This window comes from Mucor velutinosus (assembly GCF_035048745.1).
Source record: "Mucor velutinosus strain NIH1002 chromosome Unknown tig00001540, whole genome shotgun sequence".
NCBI lineage: Eukaryota > Fungi > Mucoromycota > Mucoromycetes > Mucorales > Mucoraceae > Mucor > Mucor velutinosus.
The window spans coordinates 527,461-547,330 of NW_027041893.1; the positions used below are offsets into that span (position 1 = coordinate 527,461).

The 19,870-nt window shown below is 45.0% G+C and overlaps 3 protein-coding genes across 3 annotated transcripts; 2 read left to right on the forward strand and 1 right to left on the reverse strand.

The window, feature by feature from the left end:
• Nucleotides 1-38: 38 nt before the first annotated feature.
• GIT2 (glycerophosphoinositol permease) lies at nt 39-11,218 on the forward strand (the record flags this gene model as incomplete). The annotated part of the gene is made up of 10 exons (XM_064823580.1): nt 39-143; nt 202-321; nt 374-443; nt 497-3,447; nt 3,504-5,107; nt 5,165-5,668; nt 5,720-7,238; nt 7,294-7,535; nt 7,586-10,688; nt 10,748-11,218. 10 exons carry the CDS (start codon nt 39-41, stop codon nt 11,216-11,218), a joined length of 10,689 nt encoding a protein of 3,562 aa, XP_064688405.1.
• A 1,218-nt stretch (nt 11,219-12,436) lies between these two features.
• Nucleotides 12,437-12,733, reverse strand: ATC70_004275 (uncharacterized protein; the record flags this gene model as incomplete). The annotated part of the gene is made up of 1 exon (XM_064823581.1): nt 12,437-12,733. One exon carries the CDS (start codon nt 12,731-12,733, stop codon nt 12,437-12,439), a length of 297 nt encoding a protein of 98 aa, XP_064688406.1.
• A 906-nt stretch (nt 12,734-13,639) lies between these two features.
• Nucleotides 13,640-19,418, forward strand: ATC70_004276 (uncharacterized protein; the record flags this gene model as incomplete). Its single annotated transcript, XM_064823582.1, has 5 exons — nt 13,640-13,733; nt 13,792-16,040; nt 16,099-17,379; nt 17,432-19,012; nt 19,068-19,418. 5 exons carry the CDS (start codon nt 13,640-13,642, stop codon nt 19,416-19,418), a joined length of 5,556 nt encoding a protein of 1,851 aa, XP_064688407.1.
• Between the last annotated feature and the right edge of the window lie 452 nt (nt 19,419-19,870).

Sequence of the window (19,870 nt, forward strand, 5' to 3'; positions counted from 1 at the left end):
AACTTTGCTTTTACCATCTTTTCTTTACCTACCAGACAATGCCATCCAACTCGGAGAAATCAACCTCCACATCACAGCCATCATCCAGCCGACATGGATCTCCAACTATACAGCAGCAGCAGAGTCAAACAGAGAGTCAAAAGGTAGACGAGGACCCTTAAAACACGGATAGTATCATGTGTAATTGACAAGACATGCTAGCTTATCGAGGCAAAAACTGCTGTCATCTTACTCAAGAACTCTCGGTTATGCACAAAAAATGAATACACACAATGGCTACTAAAGATGCTCTATCAGCCAAGCTCCAGAAGAGACACAGAGGTGAGTCAATCACATGAATCCAGCAGCTGTATACATACTCACTATGATGAAGGCTACAAACGTCCTATATCTATCACGAAGTCGACGAAAGATTTGGGCATCAGATTTTGCAATTCATCAAGGTGAGTGGAAAGCATCTGGCTTAGCATACGTGGTCATTGACATGTACTGGCAGATCCATCCAGAACAGAAGCCATCAATCGGCGCAGGGATCAACTCTATGTCATCACACCCAAAACCAGCATCATGACACTGAGCCAAGACAACCGACTTGTATACATCATTGATCTCAGTTCCAGTTTAGCGACTGCAGGAAATACCCGAGCAGACATCCTCCTCAACGAAGTCTTTCAAACACTTGTCAATTCATTAGAAGGTATAGTGCAACCCTTCTCCATGCAAGTATCACCAACTGAAAAAGCCGTTGTTCAACCTCATCTTCGCCTCACCGTCATGGCTGATTGCTCGCAGTTTGCATCCAACGTCAATGTGATACCCATGCTAGTCGAACATCCTACCATGAGAGTGTTTATGCAAAATGTCGTAATTACTGCAAACAATATCCACACCATCATTCGAAAACTGAGAGCGGAATTTCTGGCCTTTCAGGAAGATACAGTGCAGTTTCGAAAGTTCATGAAGAGGAACCGGTCCAATAAAGGATACAACTTGGATGTAGGGAATGAGGTAGCGCCACCTGGTGTGTTGGATGCCACTGCGGCTACTACTTCGTTTTCTGCTGTTGCTGCTGTCGCTGCCAAGAAGAAAAATAAGACATTTTCAGCTGAATCCATGCCCATCTCGGAAGACAACAAGACATCCAGTTCAGAAGTGGATCTCAAGGCCAAAGACACTTCATTTTACTCGTCTACGGCAGCAGCCACCAAAAAGGAAGTGTGGGGTATTGGTAAATCAGGCGCTAATCTCAGTCGTATACTGCATGCAGGCCATTTTGCACTGAAATTACTGCCTCGTCAGGGCCGCGCTCAGTTGATCCTGCTGACAGATGGCGCCATGAAGTCCAACGTTCATGACAATACATTTGTGCGTCAGTTTGCAGAGGAGGATATTACATGCCATGTGATCCAGATTGGCTATGCCAGCAGTTTTATACCAGGTCGAAATTTTGGGTTTGTGCCTGACACGGAGATCCTGCAATTCCTGGCTCGTGCTACAAGCGGCACCTTCATGTACTCGGATAAATGCTTGACGAAATCGCATGCCAATATAGTCATGTACCACGATGAACGAGCGTCTGTGTCCTCAGCAATTCCTGTGACAAGTAGTACCAGCAAATCGTATCCTGTTGTTCAGTTCGTTGATATTCACAAGGCCAAGCATATCCAGACACCTAACATCTTCCACCGACAGTTTATGTTTCGAGAGACCATTCTCACCCGATACCAACATTCTGAACTGATACTTCAAGCAGAGAAAGATTCAGGCACACAGTTAAATCGACGGGAAGCCAACTTGATGGAGTCCAGCAACGAGCGGATGATGAGAGAGCGATTCAACTTTCCTTGGGATCCTTACGCAAGACCCCCTGAAGGCGAGTGGCGCTTACTGAAATACCGCGAATACACGCTGTCCTCTGAATTCTCGCACATCATTGCCGCAAGAGCGCGTGAAGGGTTCACCTTACAGTCGGTGACATTTGATGATGGAAACGGTTCCAAGCATGTGGATTCAGGCATTCACGACATTGAAGCACCCGATTTCAACGCTGTGCGGAAAGAGCGCATCCAGATTGTCATGATCCTGCGATGGCAACCAAATGTCTCTATTGAATACAGAATCCGGGCTACCTGGCTACCGTCCATCATTGGCACTGCGCCCAACAGCTACAAAAGCGAGGATATCCTGCTGTCCAGCGGCATTTTTTCGCGTGGCAAAGCACCCAGAGCCGAGATATTTGTGCGCACAGATGCGAGTTTTGCACACATGCTGCAGAACTGGGACATGTTTCGGCGCAGAGCTCAAATGATGGGCGTGGTTACTGGGTCCATCTATTTTGGCGAGACATATGCCGCTCCAGTGTATTCAAAGATTGAGCGGCTGAAGACGTATTTGGTTGATATCTTTGAAGGCGATGAGGTGCTCAAGACGGTTATTGCATTTCCCTGCAAGTTCTGGACGAACGTATCAAACAACACCGGTGGGTACAACTTGGAGTCTCATCCAGGTTCCGTGGCTTCGTCGTATCGATCTGATACAGCAGCAAATCGTGGTGCCGGCGGTGCTGGATCAAGGCTGAGTATAGGGCAGCACAACGTGGCCTTTGTAGATGCTTTCAAGGCCTTTTGGGAGCGCATCAATACCTCAGATGCTCGCGCACGAACACGCTGTTGGTATGATCCAGGCTGCATTGATCTGCTTGTCGGTGATGTGTCTCCTTACATGACGCCCAAACTTTCCTCCTCGTACAATCAAGAGTTTGTCTCCAATGTGGAACAGGATATTCTAGCGATGGTCAACCATGTCAAAACTGTGATGCAAGCGTGGTCTGATTTCGAAGCACAAGATGGCACGTTTGTCAAGATGATGCACAAACTGCTGTCCAGTCCAACCTCCAACGGTGCTAATGAGGATGCCCAAAAGGATTACTTTTCTGCCATGCAAGTGTACCCACCATCTTTCTGCGAGTTGCGTGTTCGCCACGAATACGGAAGACTGATTACGCTGCGTTTGCTCTTTTTCAATGTGGAGGTGGTTACGCGCAAACGAGCGGTTCAGAACCTGATTCATCTGATCAAGACACATCCAGACACCCAACTGGCGTGCAACAAGGTTTGTGAACGGCCCTTTTCTCGCTTGCTGATGCGAGATCCCAAGCATTTTGAGGACTCTTCTTCTGATGCCACTGCTGCTGCACTGAACGAAGAGGGCGAGTCCAATGTCACCAGGCCTACAGGAAATTTGACGCAAAATCAGAGCAGGGCCAAGGCGTGGTATCTGCCAGTAGCCATGTGGTTGACTAGTGAATACATTGTGCGAGACTACCTCAAGCACATGACATGGACGTGGCAAACAGACAATCATCAAGACGCGTATCACAGAGAGAACAAGATGATGCCCATTCACGATTTAGCTTTCCAGTTTCTATGTCAAGCGAGATTGGACCAGGTAAGCTGGTTAGCGTAGTGAAGAGATGTTGTATGAGGGACTAAACCATACTACAGGGCTATCAATTGGTATCACCGCGACCCGATAGCACCCAGTTTTATCAGGAAATCACACTACCTAGTCGAGACGGAACAGAGCTGGTACTATGCGCCATCCAATATTTTGTATGGAAGGATTCAGTCAACGGAAAGATTACTACTGAACTGTGGATGGAACCCAGCGGCAACTTCGATGCGGACCAGTACGAGCTAGTGAAGCAATGGACTTTTGAGCCTGATCGAAAGACGATATCGCAACTTGTGACATTTGACCAGATCCATGCTGTTGGCAGATCCAAAGGTGTAGGTGACTTTAAGGGCAAAAAGAGAGGCAATTCGCATACAACGTCAGATTCACCCGCGGACGACACCACCATCATGCTGCTGCCTCAGCTGTTTGACGTGGCCTCTGTCCTGAGATCCAACCAGTTTGTTGTTGCCTCCTTCCAATCACCGCAATACAAGATGGCATTGCTGCCTTACTCGCAACACAAGCAGACACAACACCAACTCAAGCTCAAGACTATGACGCCGCATTACGATACAGAGCATCCTCATCCTCAACAACAGCAGCAAGAATGGAGCGATCATTCTGGCAGCACAACACCTGTGATTCGACATACAAAGGCAGTAGGAGGAGCAGGCCAATCCAAGTCTCATCGCTACTTGCGCCGTCATGCCAACGTGTCTGTGTCGGTGGAGGCTGGTTATCCTACTAATTCAAGTGCGTCTAATTCTACAGCAGCTACTCCCATTATAGACGGCAGCCAAAAGCTGTTTAGCTTCAGGCCGGATATACTGCTGAACAAGAACAAGGAAGTGATTGCCAAACTGGATGTCGTACTGCAAAACTACGCCTTGCTGCACTATTTTGTAGAGCAATCCCTGGACTACATTGCCAATGGAGAGATTCTCATGTCGCATCACGATGTTGGTGCTACATTCTGGCAAGACCTTCGCAGTGCACTGCAATCTGTTACCAAAGATGGCAAGCTCTCCAGCACAGGCTTGATTCCTGCTGACCTCCGAAAGACCCGATGCTTTGTCAAGGTGTTTGACCCTAGATCCTTTGTGGTGATTCTGTTTCCTAGCTTGGAATCTATCTCCAGTGGATTACTTAAACTGCAGCAAGACGATGGGCACAAGTCGATATCCACAGTAGAGCGTTGTCGCTTCTTGGATGTCTTTATGTTTGAATGTGTGCGACAAAAGCCCATGAAGCCCACCAAGCATGGCATGTCATTGGAGGAGAACAACTTTAAGCACATTCAAAATGTGCTGCAAGACGCGGATCAGATATCAATTCGTCCTATCGAGTACCTTGTGCATGAGTCCGATGGATTAGGTGTCATGCTGCGTCCCGAACTGTTCCAAGGAGAGTACAGCTGCTGTCAATCACAAGCGCAACTGACAGACCGCGTGCTCCGTGTGGCGCAAGATGTCGCACGCTTCTACTCGAGAAGTTTCCTCAAGTCGTTCTACACTTGTTTGATGAGAGGGTTCATGGTGGATGACGATGATCTGGGTAAGATGTTGGAAGTCTGCAACGAATCGACCATGGAGATTGACATCACAGAGTTTGTCAACACCATGTGCATGCAAAAGCATGAGCTGATTGAGAGGTGAGTTGGTCAATAGGATTGATTGTAGTGCAGTGCTGACGTGCATGCTCTTTATAGTGATGTTCAAGAATATGAAATTCAGGAAAAGTTTAATGCCATCTTTCACCAGTACTTTGAACCCGTCCAGACCAAGAAAGGCTCCATTTCCAACCTGTTCTACTACAAGCCTCCATTCAACAGAAGCAACCAAGGCGATCCTCGCCAAGAACACATGTCTGAAGACGACAAAATTTCGTTCATTGTAGACTTGGTTGCTCATTCTCGGGCTCCTTTGCTGATTCGACTGAACGCTGCTTACAAGACCACTGCAAATCAAGATACGGATAGTTCATCTTGCACTGAGATTGTTGTTCCTGTCACCTCGCTACCCACCTCCTACACAGGCCATACAGTGGAAGGCACAGCGTTTGACTTGGAGGATACAGAGACTATACAAAACGATACTTTCCCTCGGAAGGCTGGCAGTACAAAGGTCTACTTGCAGATTGTGTGCCTCAACATGTCCCGGTCTGATTTGGATGATCACAGTGTCACGAATAATCTGTTCCCCTACAATCCCCAGTAAGTTGCCAATGCCATTGTATTTCACCGTGTTAACTTATGCCTGCTTAGATTTCTCATTCAGTCCATGCAATCACAGCCAGACTGCTTCTCTTGCCTCACCCAGGATCAACAAGCTGCTTTGGCTGAGACAGATGCTCGTGTTAATTGGCTGCTGAAGGAAGAAACCATCCACGGACTACTCAAAGCACCCATCATCACACTGTCCACGTTGAAATACGTCGAGAATCAACTGAGAACGCCCTGTCCATTTGTTGAGTATCAGACTTCCATCAAAATGCCATTCCAGTTCGTCAAGAACTATCAAGAGAGCCGCATCATTTTCATGGACGAGTTGGAGAAAGACAGCTGCTGTCAAAAGAGCGGAAAATACCAACTCAAGCGTGTGGGCGATTACTTTTATGTCTGTGAGGACTCTGTGTTCAACATGAGCGAAGAGTCGTCGTACTCCAACAGTGCCTCACCTGTAGTGACAGAACCTTCGCCTCCTTCGCCAACTACCCACACAGACCAAGAAGACTCATTTGCTTCGACTCAGATGGCGCATGATGACTTTTGCGATGGTCTGGGCATTAGTTTATCCAAATTTGCAGACAGAGAAGCAGAAGAGGAGGTCATGTTAAATGAAACAGCCGGTGTGCCATTAAGTAAGCGTCCTTTGTATTGGCTGATACTGATCCCGTATGAAAAGTATGTGCAAATCTACTTTTACTCCAAGTTACAGATGCCAGCCGCTGGTTCAGATTTGCTGAGTCCTGTCAAGGAAAAGATCAAGATGATTCAGGAACGCACCAACCGATTAGCACTGTTGAACAGCTTGCAAGACACGCGTATTTGCAGCAAGTATCTCGAATTGCCTAGTGAAGGATCTGAAGCCAACACCATCTATTCGGACGATGATGATGAATCCACGGAAGAAGAAAGTGAAGACATGCCGGATGTGTTTAGCCATGGTCTTTTGCCTGAAAGCGACAAGTTTGTGCCAGGCCAGTTTTCTTGTCCTGTTGTCTACACCAAGCGATTCCCTTTGCATTGGCGTTTGCAACCCTCCGTGGCTCTCAAGTTCCTGACAACCGACGTGCTGCGTCTCTTTACTGTAATCAATCGGCCCAACATGTTTGTAATCGAGAGAGATGGATCCATTGTGTATTGCAAGATCTATGAAGAGAGTCTGTCAGGCACTGGAATAGATGCAGATGGATCTCCCAATACCGTATATGGATCGCCCACGCACACGCTGTCTGGGAAAAAGGTTGAGGACGATGCGCAAACACTGGTTGCTTTCAGCACAGATGCTGCTACAACTGCCACGACACCCACGCCTACGTCAAAACGTGAGCTGTCCAGAATTTCATCCACGTCACCTCATCCACCTCGTAAATCCAGTGCACCGCGCGTCTCCACCAACGATAGAAGAGAGCTTGTATTGGAAGTGTATGGCATTGATCTGCCATCTTGGGTAGAGAAGGAGTTTGTCAATCTGATTGAAAATCGATTAATTTCTCAAATTACCCTGAACGAGATACAGCAGTTCTTTGTTAGAAATTCAACCTCCAAGCCCACGTCTGCAGTGAGTCTCTTGTCTTCCTTTTGTTTCCGTTTTTATTTACCTTTTTTTTTCATAGGATGTCGACTTTATCTTGCCCACATCCAAACCACCCACGCACCGAGAGATGTTGCGTGTGCCTAGTCTTGTCAATAGCCCCTACACACTATTGCAGTATTTTAGACAGTCTTTGCTGGCAGACAACATTCGTCCGTTAACAGGTCCCTATGTTCGACAGACAGTGTCCAACTACTATGACAACATCTTTTTTGATCAAGAGACTGATGCTGTACAAGACGGTGCTAAGCGTGAATTAAGAGGGTAAGCCATTTATCATTACCTGACTATAGTCGTACTCATGCCAGCCTTAGTAAATGCGAAACCACGCGTGAAATTGCACCTGGTGCATTCTGCTTTTACTACAATTGCACAAAGCGCTTACCAGGCTCTTCCACACCTCTGGAGCTCTTGGTAGGTCAAGGTATGGCAGGCATCTGTCTTACCTTGCTTGATGAATTCGGTGTTCCCATTTCCACTGTAATAGAAGAAGGCAAATGCGGGGGCAACTTCGATCCAGAGACCATTCACCAATGTTTGGAGGAAGAGTTCAGAGAGGCAAAAGCTGGCTCCACCTATTTTCACATATGGGTAGACATTTGGGTGACGGGATCGTGCGATGGAGATGCTTTGATGCAGCACATTTATGAATGCTATCGCCAGAGTCTGTGTGATTACTTTATCGAAAAGACGGTAACCATTGATCTAGGCGCTGCCCTGTCCATGGATGGTGCACTGCAGAGAGCTGTTTTCGACAAGGCAGAGGGTCGTTTGGGCACTGTATTGCGAAAGAAGTTTATTGAATCTGTGCTGTTCATCTTGCGAAAGGCATCTGAACTGAAGAGTCCTACAGTGTGCTCCATGGATAGAGCAATTCAAACCACGCCTTGGTGTATGGATGATCTGGTGCGCTATCTGGATGTCGAGCTTCGCAAGATTAATCCCTCCTTGAGACCTACTGTTGCTTGGACTTCGTTGGGGAACGCTGTGTATGACGAAGGTGATGATTTACTCAATCCAAATAGCAAATGGGAGCTGTATCGTGGATTCCAGTACCGTCAACGTCAGAAGATTCAAAGCAACATCCGCCTTGTAGCTATCAGTGGTCTAGATGAATTTGTAGAGAAACTAGGCAGCGTCTCTGATTCATTTGGCACTGAGAGAAGACCCAGTGCTGCTAGTGACAACGACAGTCAAAAGGCGAGATCAAGACGTAGCTCTGGAGAATCAGCCAATACGGAAGGCAGTAACAACGGCCAGCGACGCTTCAGCAGAGGTGATACGCAGGATCAATCCAGAGCGTCTAGTGCGCTGTCCAACTCGGGTGTATCGAACCGACATAGCCCTCAACTGGATTCCAAGAAACACTGCTTTATGATCATGACGTTAGATGTCCATCGGCTATCTATTTACACCTACAATTGGTCTGAATCCGTCTCTCAAGACTTGTTCAATGGTATATTCCGAGTTGCCAATCGACAAGAAGCACGTAGCGACATCATGAGCAACATTTTGCACCAGAAGATGGGATTGTTTCATCACACAGCACCCATCAAGGACGTCATTGAAAAGTTTGGTACTAGTGGACAGCATTACAATCCTACGCGATCACTGTCTACCAATCTCATGTCTACAGCGGGAACCAGCTATTCGGCATCTACGCCTCAGATTCACTTGACGTCCCCTAAATCTAGCAAAAAGATGGGCAGACAGTTTGACAATGCCAGTAAAGCAGAGTCCGCCAGCGGAACACGTACACCTGGAGGCATTAGACGGACCAACAACAATGCCAACACGGGTAACAACAGCAGCAGCGCCAATGCAAACACAGGCAACAGTACACATGTGGTGGCTAGTATGCTGGATCTCAAGGATATGATTGCGTTTCCTACCACAGCACCTTCTCGAGACAAATTGTTGGAGAGCACACCTACCACTGTTCCTCCAAAATCAAGTGGGGACGGATTAGGTGCCACTTCACCCAACACGAGACAAATGGAGCAAGAGAATTATATCGACAGTATTTTGCAAAAATCCATCATCCGTGCTACTGAACTGGACCACGCTTTGATGGACTCCATTACTGACTCTGTAGCAGACACCATTCGCAGCAAAGATTTTGATATTTTGCGTCGTCATGGCCAACCGTTCCTCGAGACGTTCCTGAGACGAGCCAAAATCCAATCAGCACACCGTAAAGCGCTCAAAGTATATCTCAAATGGAGAAAACGATATGGCGACCCCAAGACAGGAGTGGATCTGACAGAACGTTTATCCAAACATGAAGTGTCCACCATCATGCGCTCATCGCGTGTCCTTCATTTCTGCCGCACACCACTCATATTCTGTGACCCTGAACGCGAATGGCCCAACTTGCAAGAGGGATCCACAGGCAGAGCTGACATTGTGGCATGGTTCAAGAACATGGCCAACGCACTGTTGTTTGAATATGCTGGGTATTTGGAAGGTGCTGATATGCAGCTAATTGATTTTGCAAAGGACGACAACACACAAGACAATCTCAACCAGTCTTCACTGCGATCCTCCAAGTTCAGTTTAGGTAGACGAATGACAGCAGATTGTCCCCCCACCTTTTTGCTACGTGTGTTTGAAGGCGGCTCCATCATCTGCGAAGTGCGTCTTACCAGCGTCTTTGTCTCTGTCACACTTTACACACTTCACAGACAATATGGGCGCTTGGATTACAATCGCTTCCGTCATGAAACGCGACTGAAAAAGAGAGCCAATTTCAAGAAATTTGAAGAAAACTCGGGCCACTTTAAGCAGATGATTCATATCAACTCCTTTGTCTATGATTTCCAGCTGCACTACATTCAAAAGATGCTGGACCAGCCTGAAAAGGTACCTGCCGATTTGAACATCTTGTCGTTTGTCAGACGGTTTGCACTCACCAACCAGCAACCTTCACCCTACTCCAAAGATCGCATCATTCATGGCTTTTACCAGTTTGATGGGGGTAATGTCACCTCCAATGCCTTTTTCGAAAACTTGTTCAAGAATGCACCTCGTCATGGTTTACTCAATGTGCTTGCTAGCAAACGCTACTCTGCTGTCTCCATTTCTAGTTTCGATCTTTCGTTTGAAGCGAAAACATCCCCAGATCCTGCGCATACCAACTGGAAATACACATTGGTGGTGTGTCCTGCTCAAGAGCCTACCACAGAGGATGAACAGCAAAGCAGTGACAAGGCCAAGACCATCATAGAGTACTTTGTGTTGGTAGTTTATCAAGGCCAAACTACTCCTGAATCCATGACAAGGGCAAGTTGGCTCAAGAAGGAGCCACATTCATGGCAAAAACCTGATTTGAATGGTGTATCGCTTCCAGAAGAAGGGTATACATTGGCTGATATTGTGTCTGGTGCTAGAATCAAGCTGGATAGTATCGTATCAGAGGTACGTAGTCTATTGACATACGGAATTCATCAAGTTATTTGACATTGGTATACTTGTAGGTCATCATTCGAAGTAAACGAGCGCATGATTGGAAAAAGCTCTACAACGCCAACCTGACACTAGAAAAATCTGTAAAGACTCCTCCTGACAGGCCAGAACTCGTGCAGCTCATGAGCGAATTTGACAGAGTTGATATTACGGAAGCAGACAAGAACATTGCCACCATCTTTGGCATGAAATTGGATTGGGATGCTGCACTGACCACGGTACAAAAAGTGATGAAAAGCAGCTGCAAATACTTTTATGAAGGAGGTCGTCGCCATTTGTTGCTATACAATGCAAGATATATGGATTATATGATTCATCTTCGATTGGATGCCAACAAGCAGATTCAAGGTTGGATGGTCAGTAGAGAGAAACGGACGGATAGAGCTGTATTTGAAGGTGCTGAAATTGGACAAATGGTCAGCCTGGGCAAAATATTGTACTATCAAATGTGGAAAGTTGTAGCTAGTAAAAACGGCGTGTAAAGTGGAATAAATAGAGCATATTTTACTGTATCAGGAACGTCGAATGTGGACAAACTAAACACCACTGCAGCATAAATCACTCTGTACAATGTATTTTCAAATTTTTGCAGCTAGCGGACGTTTAATGCATAACGGATTATTGGATGGCCAGAACATGATTTTGAATCCAAAAAAAACAACTTTTACAAAAAGTGATAGTAAAACCGCCTCAAACTAGCAAATGTCATTAAGGTCAATTGTAGTGTTTGGAAAGCTGCTTTGAATGATACAACTTTCATGCGGATTGCTTTTGATTTGATGGAGAAAACGAGAAAAATCAAAAATTTGATTTCTGCAAAATACTCAACCTTTTCCAAGTAAAACATGATAATCAAAAGTACCATGTGAAGGAGCAACTTTGTAGCTTCAAATTGAGCTTAGAAAAGCCATAGAAGAAAATGTCGATCTTAGGTACAAAAATGGCATCAAAGGTTTTTTGTCGATTTTGACGTGTATCTGTAAGGATTTTTTTGGCAAAATTGATCGATTTTTCATCGAGAAAAAAAGTTGCTCCAAATCAGCTGAAATTGATCGTGTATGTAAACGGTTATCAAAGATGATGGTTTAGCATGTTTTCGAAGCGCCAAAGCATATAAAAAAATGGAGAAAATAGGAAATTTATAATCAAATTGGCGTAAAACATGCATAGCAAGCGACTCTAGACACAAAAAGGTTGGGGCATTGCGCTATTTTTACTCAATTACGCAATGGAAGTACGGAATAGTCTTGGTAGGTGTAGACAAGGGCTTATTGTATTGAAAAGTAGGCCTCAGGGCAGTAATAAGGGTTTGTGGATGGAGCTATCGCCTTGATTACCAATTGGACGAAATGGAGTCTTTTGAAAATCTTTTATTGTTGGAGCGAATGCCATAGTATAGTATATCATCAAATGGATGGGTGGATCTCAATTAAATTTAAACCAGTTTGAGTTACTACGTTGATTTTAATTTAATCTTTCACTTAATGTTTGTACAGACATAGTAACAAACAAACACTAGGCTTTGTCAGACTGTTAGTCGGATGCTCCCGAGATAAGCATGCAGACACAAGGTACTGATATACAAAGTGATCATGCCATTGAATTCATAGACACTGCCAGCTCAAAACGTGTATTTTATTCATTTCTGCTTTCAAATCATGGCTTTGTAACGGATATGGCTTGAATTTTGAGCCCAACGCTCATTGGACCTTGCACTTGAATGAGCATTGACGAGGAGCCAAAGTAGCATCCCATGGAAGGTTACGGAAGCTCAATAGAATATCCTTGTGGTCGTCAGGAAAGTGTTCATCCACGGATTTAGCCAATGTGACCAATGCAAACAGGGCAGTGACGAGGTCATCCACACTAAATTGTTTGACGCCATTTCCACCATCATCAGGATATTGCCAGTACACTTTGACTGTAGAAGACCCTTTTTTGTAGACCACGCCAAGCTTGCGTTGGATAAACTCTTCTATAGCAGCATTTGATCCCATTATGCTGCTCAGGTCAGACTCGCCATGATTCTAGGTAGGAGATGCATCAGCATAGTCTAGCAGAAGTAATATAGCGGAAGCAACGACAAGCAGCAAGGAAATAAGTTTCATTGTAGGAGGAATAGTTGACGAATTCGACTCTATTGGCATGAATCTGCTTTCTCTTTTATATGTATTGGAAACCTTATGGAGCAGAGCTTGTTATCCTCTTGATTATGGCTTACATCCAGCTAAAGCATCATCTACTGCGAATAATAGCCTATAATCAACACGAATGATGCTTGCAAGACACAAGAATAGACATCACTTGGTAGGTGATACAATTACAACACGCATAATCAAGCAGGTATTTAGCGGCTAATTGAAAATACAGTGGTACACTATTTATTCATACAAATGCTTCAAGCCGAGTCTAATTTAGCTGATATACTTCCCATAGAAATTGGACTTGCCGAGCCTCAAGAGACTGTACGCTATTGAAAAAAAAAAAAAAAAAAAAAAAAAAAAAAAAAAAAAAAGAATTCAGGGTCACGAGAAGGGGAAAGCCAGAGAGCACATACACACAAATCAAACATGATGAAGAAACAGGGAGTAAAGATATATATATATATTCAAAAAATAGGGTGACATTATTAAAGGGATGCATGGAATGTATTATAATCGGCACATGTAAGAAAAAGACCGTCTATTTTACTGCTTTGAATCGAATACGGTGGATATACACATTGGATAGATTAAATCAATATATATAAAAAAAAAAAAAAAAAAAAAAAAAAAAAAAAAAAGAGGATTACAACAAGGGCTCAATTAAATCATTCCAATGAACTTAATATATAAATTCATTTGATTTGCTATCACTTGGCTCTTGTTCTTGTTTCTCATATCAAACTACAACTATTTGTTTCAATGCTTGGAAGTAGTAGTAGCACGAATACAAATGAGGCCGAAAAGACAGTAATAGAAGAGCATGATGCTACAGAAAATGAGCCACTCTCTTCTGGTAATTGCGCACTCTTGTATCAACCATGCTATAAAACTAACACTTGCTTATTCAACAGAGGTCATTCAGCAGCATTATCATCAGTTCCCATTGCCACCACTTCAACATCAATTCATGCCATACGAAGGCTCTGAAGCAGACTGGGTGGACTCCTCATCCTCCGTGCGTTCCGACATGCCTCATCGCTATCTATATAATCAGCATCGTCTACAGCCACAACAACAGCAACCACCTACAGCTGATATCGATCTACTTAACAATTTACATGACGATATTCATAATTCTGGCCGGTACCTCCGTTGTGCGCCTTCCACTGAATCACTGGTAGCACTCCTAGAATCCAAACGATTGAAAGCACCCAGAGGTGTTACAGCCACACCGACCCCTTCAATTCCCGGCAGTGGTCTTCAGTCTCCTACTGCATTTCTATCCAGCAATGATCTATCAGCAGAGACATTGGTCAATCAGCAACAGCAGCAGCAGCATATGCCTTACCCTGCTTGGACAGACATTGTTGATCTGCCTTCTTACCAGAATATTCAAGATATCTTTATCGATCTCAAAAATGCATTTGGATTCCAATACGACAGCATGCTGAATATGCTGGACCACTTCATGGTCATGTTGGATTCGCGTGCCTCTCGCATGACACCCGCCATGGCCCTATTGACACTACATGCTGACTATATCGGTGGGCCCAATGCTAACTATCGAAAGTGGTACTTTGCAGCACAACTCAACCTCGATGATGCGGTGGGCGACAAGAATGCAGCCATCAACGTAGCCGAAGACGATGCACAGCCACAACCACACACGCTCACTGAAGCAGAAGAGGATTGGCGATGTAAAATGGAAAACATGACAGACAATGAGCGCGTGCGACAATTGGCACTTTGGCTGATGATCTGGGGCGAAGCATCTGTGATACGTTTCTGCCCTGAAGTGCTGTGCTTTATCTTTAAATTAGCAGACGATGCTTGCAAAGATCGCTTGTCTCTTATTCACCAACAGCAGACAATACCAGCAGAAGGAGATTATCTAGATAACATCATCACACCGCTCTATGATTTTGTTAAGGATCAAGTGTATCGCAAAGACAAGCACTCGAATTTTGTGAGAAGAGACCGCGACCATGACGGTGTCGTTGGCTACGACGACGTGAATCAGTTCTTTTGGTACCCTGAAACCATCTCCAAGCTGCAATTACAAGACAAAACAAAGCTGGTGTCCATTGCTGCTCATCAAAGATACGATTCACTACAGCATGTCAATTGGAAAAAGGCGTTTCAAAAAACCTTCAAGGAAAAGAGATCCTGGATGCACCTGGCGGTCAATTTTACAAGAATCTGGATCATTCACATTGTGTCTTTTTGGTACTTCATTGCTGCCAACTCGGATATTCTCTATCTCAATCACAACAAGAAGATCTCAGAAAAGGAGACAGCGGTCAAAGTCTCCATGGCTGCTCTGGGTGGCGCGGTAGCCACTCTTCTGGTGATGCTGGGTAGCTTTGTGGAGTACATGTATGTGCCTTTGAACTTCCAGAAAGCAGGCATCTTGTCTCGGCGTCTGTTTCTGTTGTTCTGCGTGCTAATTATCAATGCTGGGCCCTCTGTGTACTGTATCAAGATCAATCGAACCGGAAAGCTATCGATGGGCGTGGCACTGCTTCAGCTGTTTGTCAGCATGGTGACAAGCATCTTCTTTGCGGTCGTTCCTCAATCAAGGCTTTTTGTGCGCAAGACCAGGTCCGAGCAGAGCAAGAAGACACCTGCCAATCAGACGTTCACTGCCAGTTTTCCACATCTGAAGAAGGCAGATCGATTGATCTCTATTGGTCTGTGGTCCTGCGTATTTGGCTGTAAGCTGCTGGAATCCTACTTTTTCATTGCTCTGTCTTTCAAAGATCCTCTAAAGGCTATCGCCAATATGGAGGTGCTGCACTGCAAAGATGCTATTACAGGCTCCATCTTGTGCCGCTACATGCCGTCTGTCTCGTTGGTGCTGATGCTTTTGATGGAACTGGTACTCTTTTTCCTGGATACTTACCTATGGTACGTCATTTGGAACACGCTCTTCTCGGTGGCTAGATCATTCTATCTGGGTATTTCCATCTGGAGTCCCTGGAGAAACACCTTCATTCGACTTCCCAAGCGCATCTATGCAAAGATTCTAGCAGCATCGGCATTGGACTTTCAGCTGCAGCCCAAGATTCTGTGCTCTCAAGTGTGGAATGCCTTGGTAGTGTCCATGTATCGCGAGCACTTACTATCAGCAGATCATGTATCAAAACTACTTTATAGACAGGTAGTTAAGACGCTTTTATCGTTGTTCCTTGTACAGTACCGACTAACCTCTTCTGTAGATTCCTGGTGTAGGAAATACAAAAACCACACTCAAAGCACCCACCTTCTTTGTATCTCAAGAGGACGTAGCCTTCAAGACAGAATACTACCCACAAAAGAGTGAAGCAGGACGCAGAATGCAGTTTTTTGCTCAGAGTCTGACTACACCGATGCCTGAATCGCTGCCAGTGCCCAACATGCCAACATTCACCGTCATGACACCTCACTATGGCGAAAAGATCATCTTATCTTTACGCGAAATCATTAGAGAGGAAGACAAGAACGCCAGAATCACCTTGTTAGAATACCTTAAGCAATTGCATCCATTTGAATGGGAGAACTTTGTCAAGGACACTAAAGTATTGGCTGATGAAGAAGGCCAGGAACTAGACGACAACGGATCTCTCTCTGGAAAATCAAAGACCAGCACCATTGCAGCAGCAACAACAACAGATGAAAAGACAGAGAAACAGCACAAGATTGACGACCTGCCATTTTATTGCGTTGGCTTCAAATCAGCAGCACCTGAATACACTTTACGCACTCGTATCTGGGCATCGCTTCGATCACAAACCTTGTTTCGCACTATTACTGGGTTTATGAACTATCAGAAAGCCATCAAATTGCTTTACCGAGTGGAGACACCCGAGTTGAGCTCCATACAAGGTGGAACCATGTCGCCGCATACCACCAGTGACAGTGCCGCAGATGCTGAACTGGAGCAAATGGCCAGGCGCAAATTCCGTTTCGTGGTTGCTATGCAACGGTACACTTCCTTCAATGCTGAGGAAAAAGAGAGTATAGAATACATTCTCAAGGCCTACCCTGACCTTCAAATCGCGTACCTAGAACAAGAAAAGGTGGAGGGACAAGAACCAAGCTACTACTCTGTGCTGATTGACGGTCATTGCGATGCGAAGCCTGATGGCAACCGCGCTCCCAAGTTCCGTGTTCGTCTCCCTGGTAACCCTATTCTCGGTGATGGTAAATCTGACAACCAGAATACAGCTCTGATCTACTATCGTGGTGAATATCTGCAACTGATTGATGCAAATCAGGACAACTATCTAGAGGAATGTCTCAAGATCCGCAATGTGCTTGGTGAATTTGAAGAGATGCAGGCGAGAGAACACCAATCTCCCTATGCAAACGAGAAGATGGGCAAAAGCCCGGTGGCTATCGTAGGTGCTCGTGAATACATCTTTTCTGAGAATGTGGGTGTGCTGGGCGACATTGCTGCTGGTAAGGAGCAAACATTTGGTACATTGACACAGCGGATCATGGCTACAATTGGTGGCAGGGTGAGTAGGCGATCAACTCTAATTGTTATACATACTCATATCTTTACGATAGCTGCATTACGGTCACCCTGATTTCTTGAACGCTATTTTTATGACTACACGAGGCGGTGTGTCCAAAGCACAAAAGGGACTTCATCTGAACGAAGATATCTATGCTGGTATGAACGCGTTTGAACGAGGTGGTCGCATCAAACATGTCGAGTACTTTCAATGCGGTAAAGGGCGTGATCTTGGCTTTGGGTCTGTGCTCAATTTCGTGACAAAGATTGGTACGGGTATGGGTGAACAGATGCTTTCCCGAGAATACTATTACTTGGGCACGCAATTGCCGCTGGATCGATTCCTCACCTTTTTCTATGCTCATCCTGGCTTCCACATCAATAACATCTTCATTATGCTTTCTGTTCACATGTTTATGTTTGTGCTGTTGTTTGTTGGCGCTACCAGTGTTCCCTTGACCATCTGTGAATTTGACATCAATGCTGGACCCGATGCTGCTCTCAAGCCAGATGGATGCTACAACATGGTGCCCATCTTTGAATGGCTTAAGCGTGTTGTCATTTCAATCTTTGCCATTATCTTTGTTGCTTTTCTGCCTCTGTTCTTACAAGAGCTCACTGAACGCGGGTTCTTTCGTGCGGTGAGTCGACTCTGCAAGCACATGCTCTCCTTTTCTCCTCTATTCGAGATTTTTGTCACTCAAACATACGCTAATTCCATCTTGAACAATCTCTCATTCGGTGGTGCTCGCTATATTGGTACGGGTCGAGGTTTTGCAACTGCTCGGTTACCGTTCTCAGTGCTGTATTCTAGGTTTGCAGATACAAGCATGTACTCAGGTGCAAGACTAGCACTCATTCTGCTCTTTGGCTCACTGGTGCTGTGGATTCCTCATTTGGCCTACTTTTGGTTCACCGTATTGGCGCTGGTGCTGTCTCCATTCCTGTTCAATCCTCACCAATTTGCATTGACCGACTTCTTGGTGGATTATCGTGAATACATTCGTTGGCTGTCGAGAGGCAATGGCGCTACTCACCTCAACTCGTGGATCGAATTCTGTCGTTTTACACGTATGCGGACAACAGGCGTCAAGAAGAAGCAACTGGACCCTCAGAAGCCCGTGCAACAGCAATCTCGAGCTCGATTCACCGTAATACTGTTTTCAGAAATCATCTTGCCGCTGATCCTTGCTATTCTGAGCGTTACAGCCTACCTCTTTATCCGAAGTTTTGATCCCAACGACAGCAGCAAACCATACAAAGGTCCCAGCGCGCTTTTGCGTGTGGGTATCATCGCCATGGGTCCCATCTTACTAAACGCGGGCGCTTTGCTTATGCTGTTTGCTGTGTCTCTTTTCGGTGGATGTTTAGCTAGTCTATGTTGTGGAGTCAAATTTGGTGCTACCATTGCAGCTGTTGCGCACGGATGGGCTGTATTCAACTTGATCCTCTTTTTTGAGATACTCTACTTTTTAGAGAACTGGAACTTTGTGCATGTCATTCTAGGCATGATTGCAGTGGGATCTGTTCAACGGCTCATCTTCAAGTTGATGACAGTACTCTTATTGACACGAGAGTTCCATGGTGATCAAAGCAATCAAGGATGGTGGACAGGCCGTTGGTACGGCCGAGGTGTAAGTTCTTTTTTGTGGATTCTATGCATTTAACTCATCCGTCCTTTTGTTGTAGCTTGGATGGCACGTATTCACGCAACCGCTGCGAGAATTTGTATGTAAAACTATAGAAATGAGTCTGTTTGCCACAGACTTCATCATGGGCCACTTTATACTGTTTCTTTTGTTTGTCATTTGCTTGATCCCAGGTATCGACAAATGGCATTCCTTGATGCTATTTTGGCTACGACCCAAAGAGCAAATTCAACAGCACATTTACTCCACCAGCCAACGATCAAGACGACGCCGCATTGCAGTGTTCTATGGCTTCTTACTGCTTTTGCTTTTCTTTGCATTTGCAGGATTGTTAGTTGCACCTGCCATCATTGGCCCCAAATTGAAATTCAAAATCTCACTACCCATTTAAACATTTGTACTATCCCGTTCCTTCATCATCATAATAAAAAAGCATTTCTCGTTCTCTCTGTCTCCTTTTTTTTTCCGCATCAACAGACTACTCAATTCTTTGATCAACCTAAAGGATATTGATGTGGATTTATTATTGAATAAGATGATTAGGCTTTTTTATCTGATTTTTTTTTGGGCTTTCAAAAAAACAAAAGTGTTTATGTGTAGTTGAGTGTGTGTGTGGTTGTGTGGGCGTGTATTTGCGTGTAATTGCCATTGTATGTTCAAAGGTGTATCATTTGTAAGCGCATCATTTCGTTTGTAAAAAGTGTTTGGGTGAGTGAGTGAGTGTTTGAGGATGATTTGTATGTAGATCATCTCTGAGAGGCAAATGGATTATACGCTGTATAATACATGAGAGGATCTGAGAATAAGCAGAGAAGCGTAGTAGAAGTGAGAGTTCTTTAATCA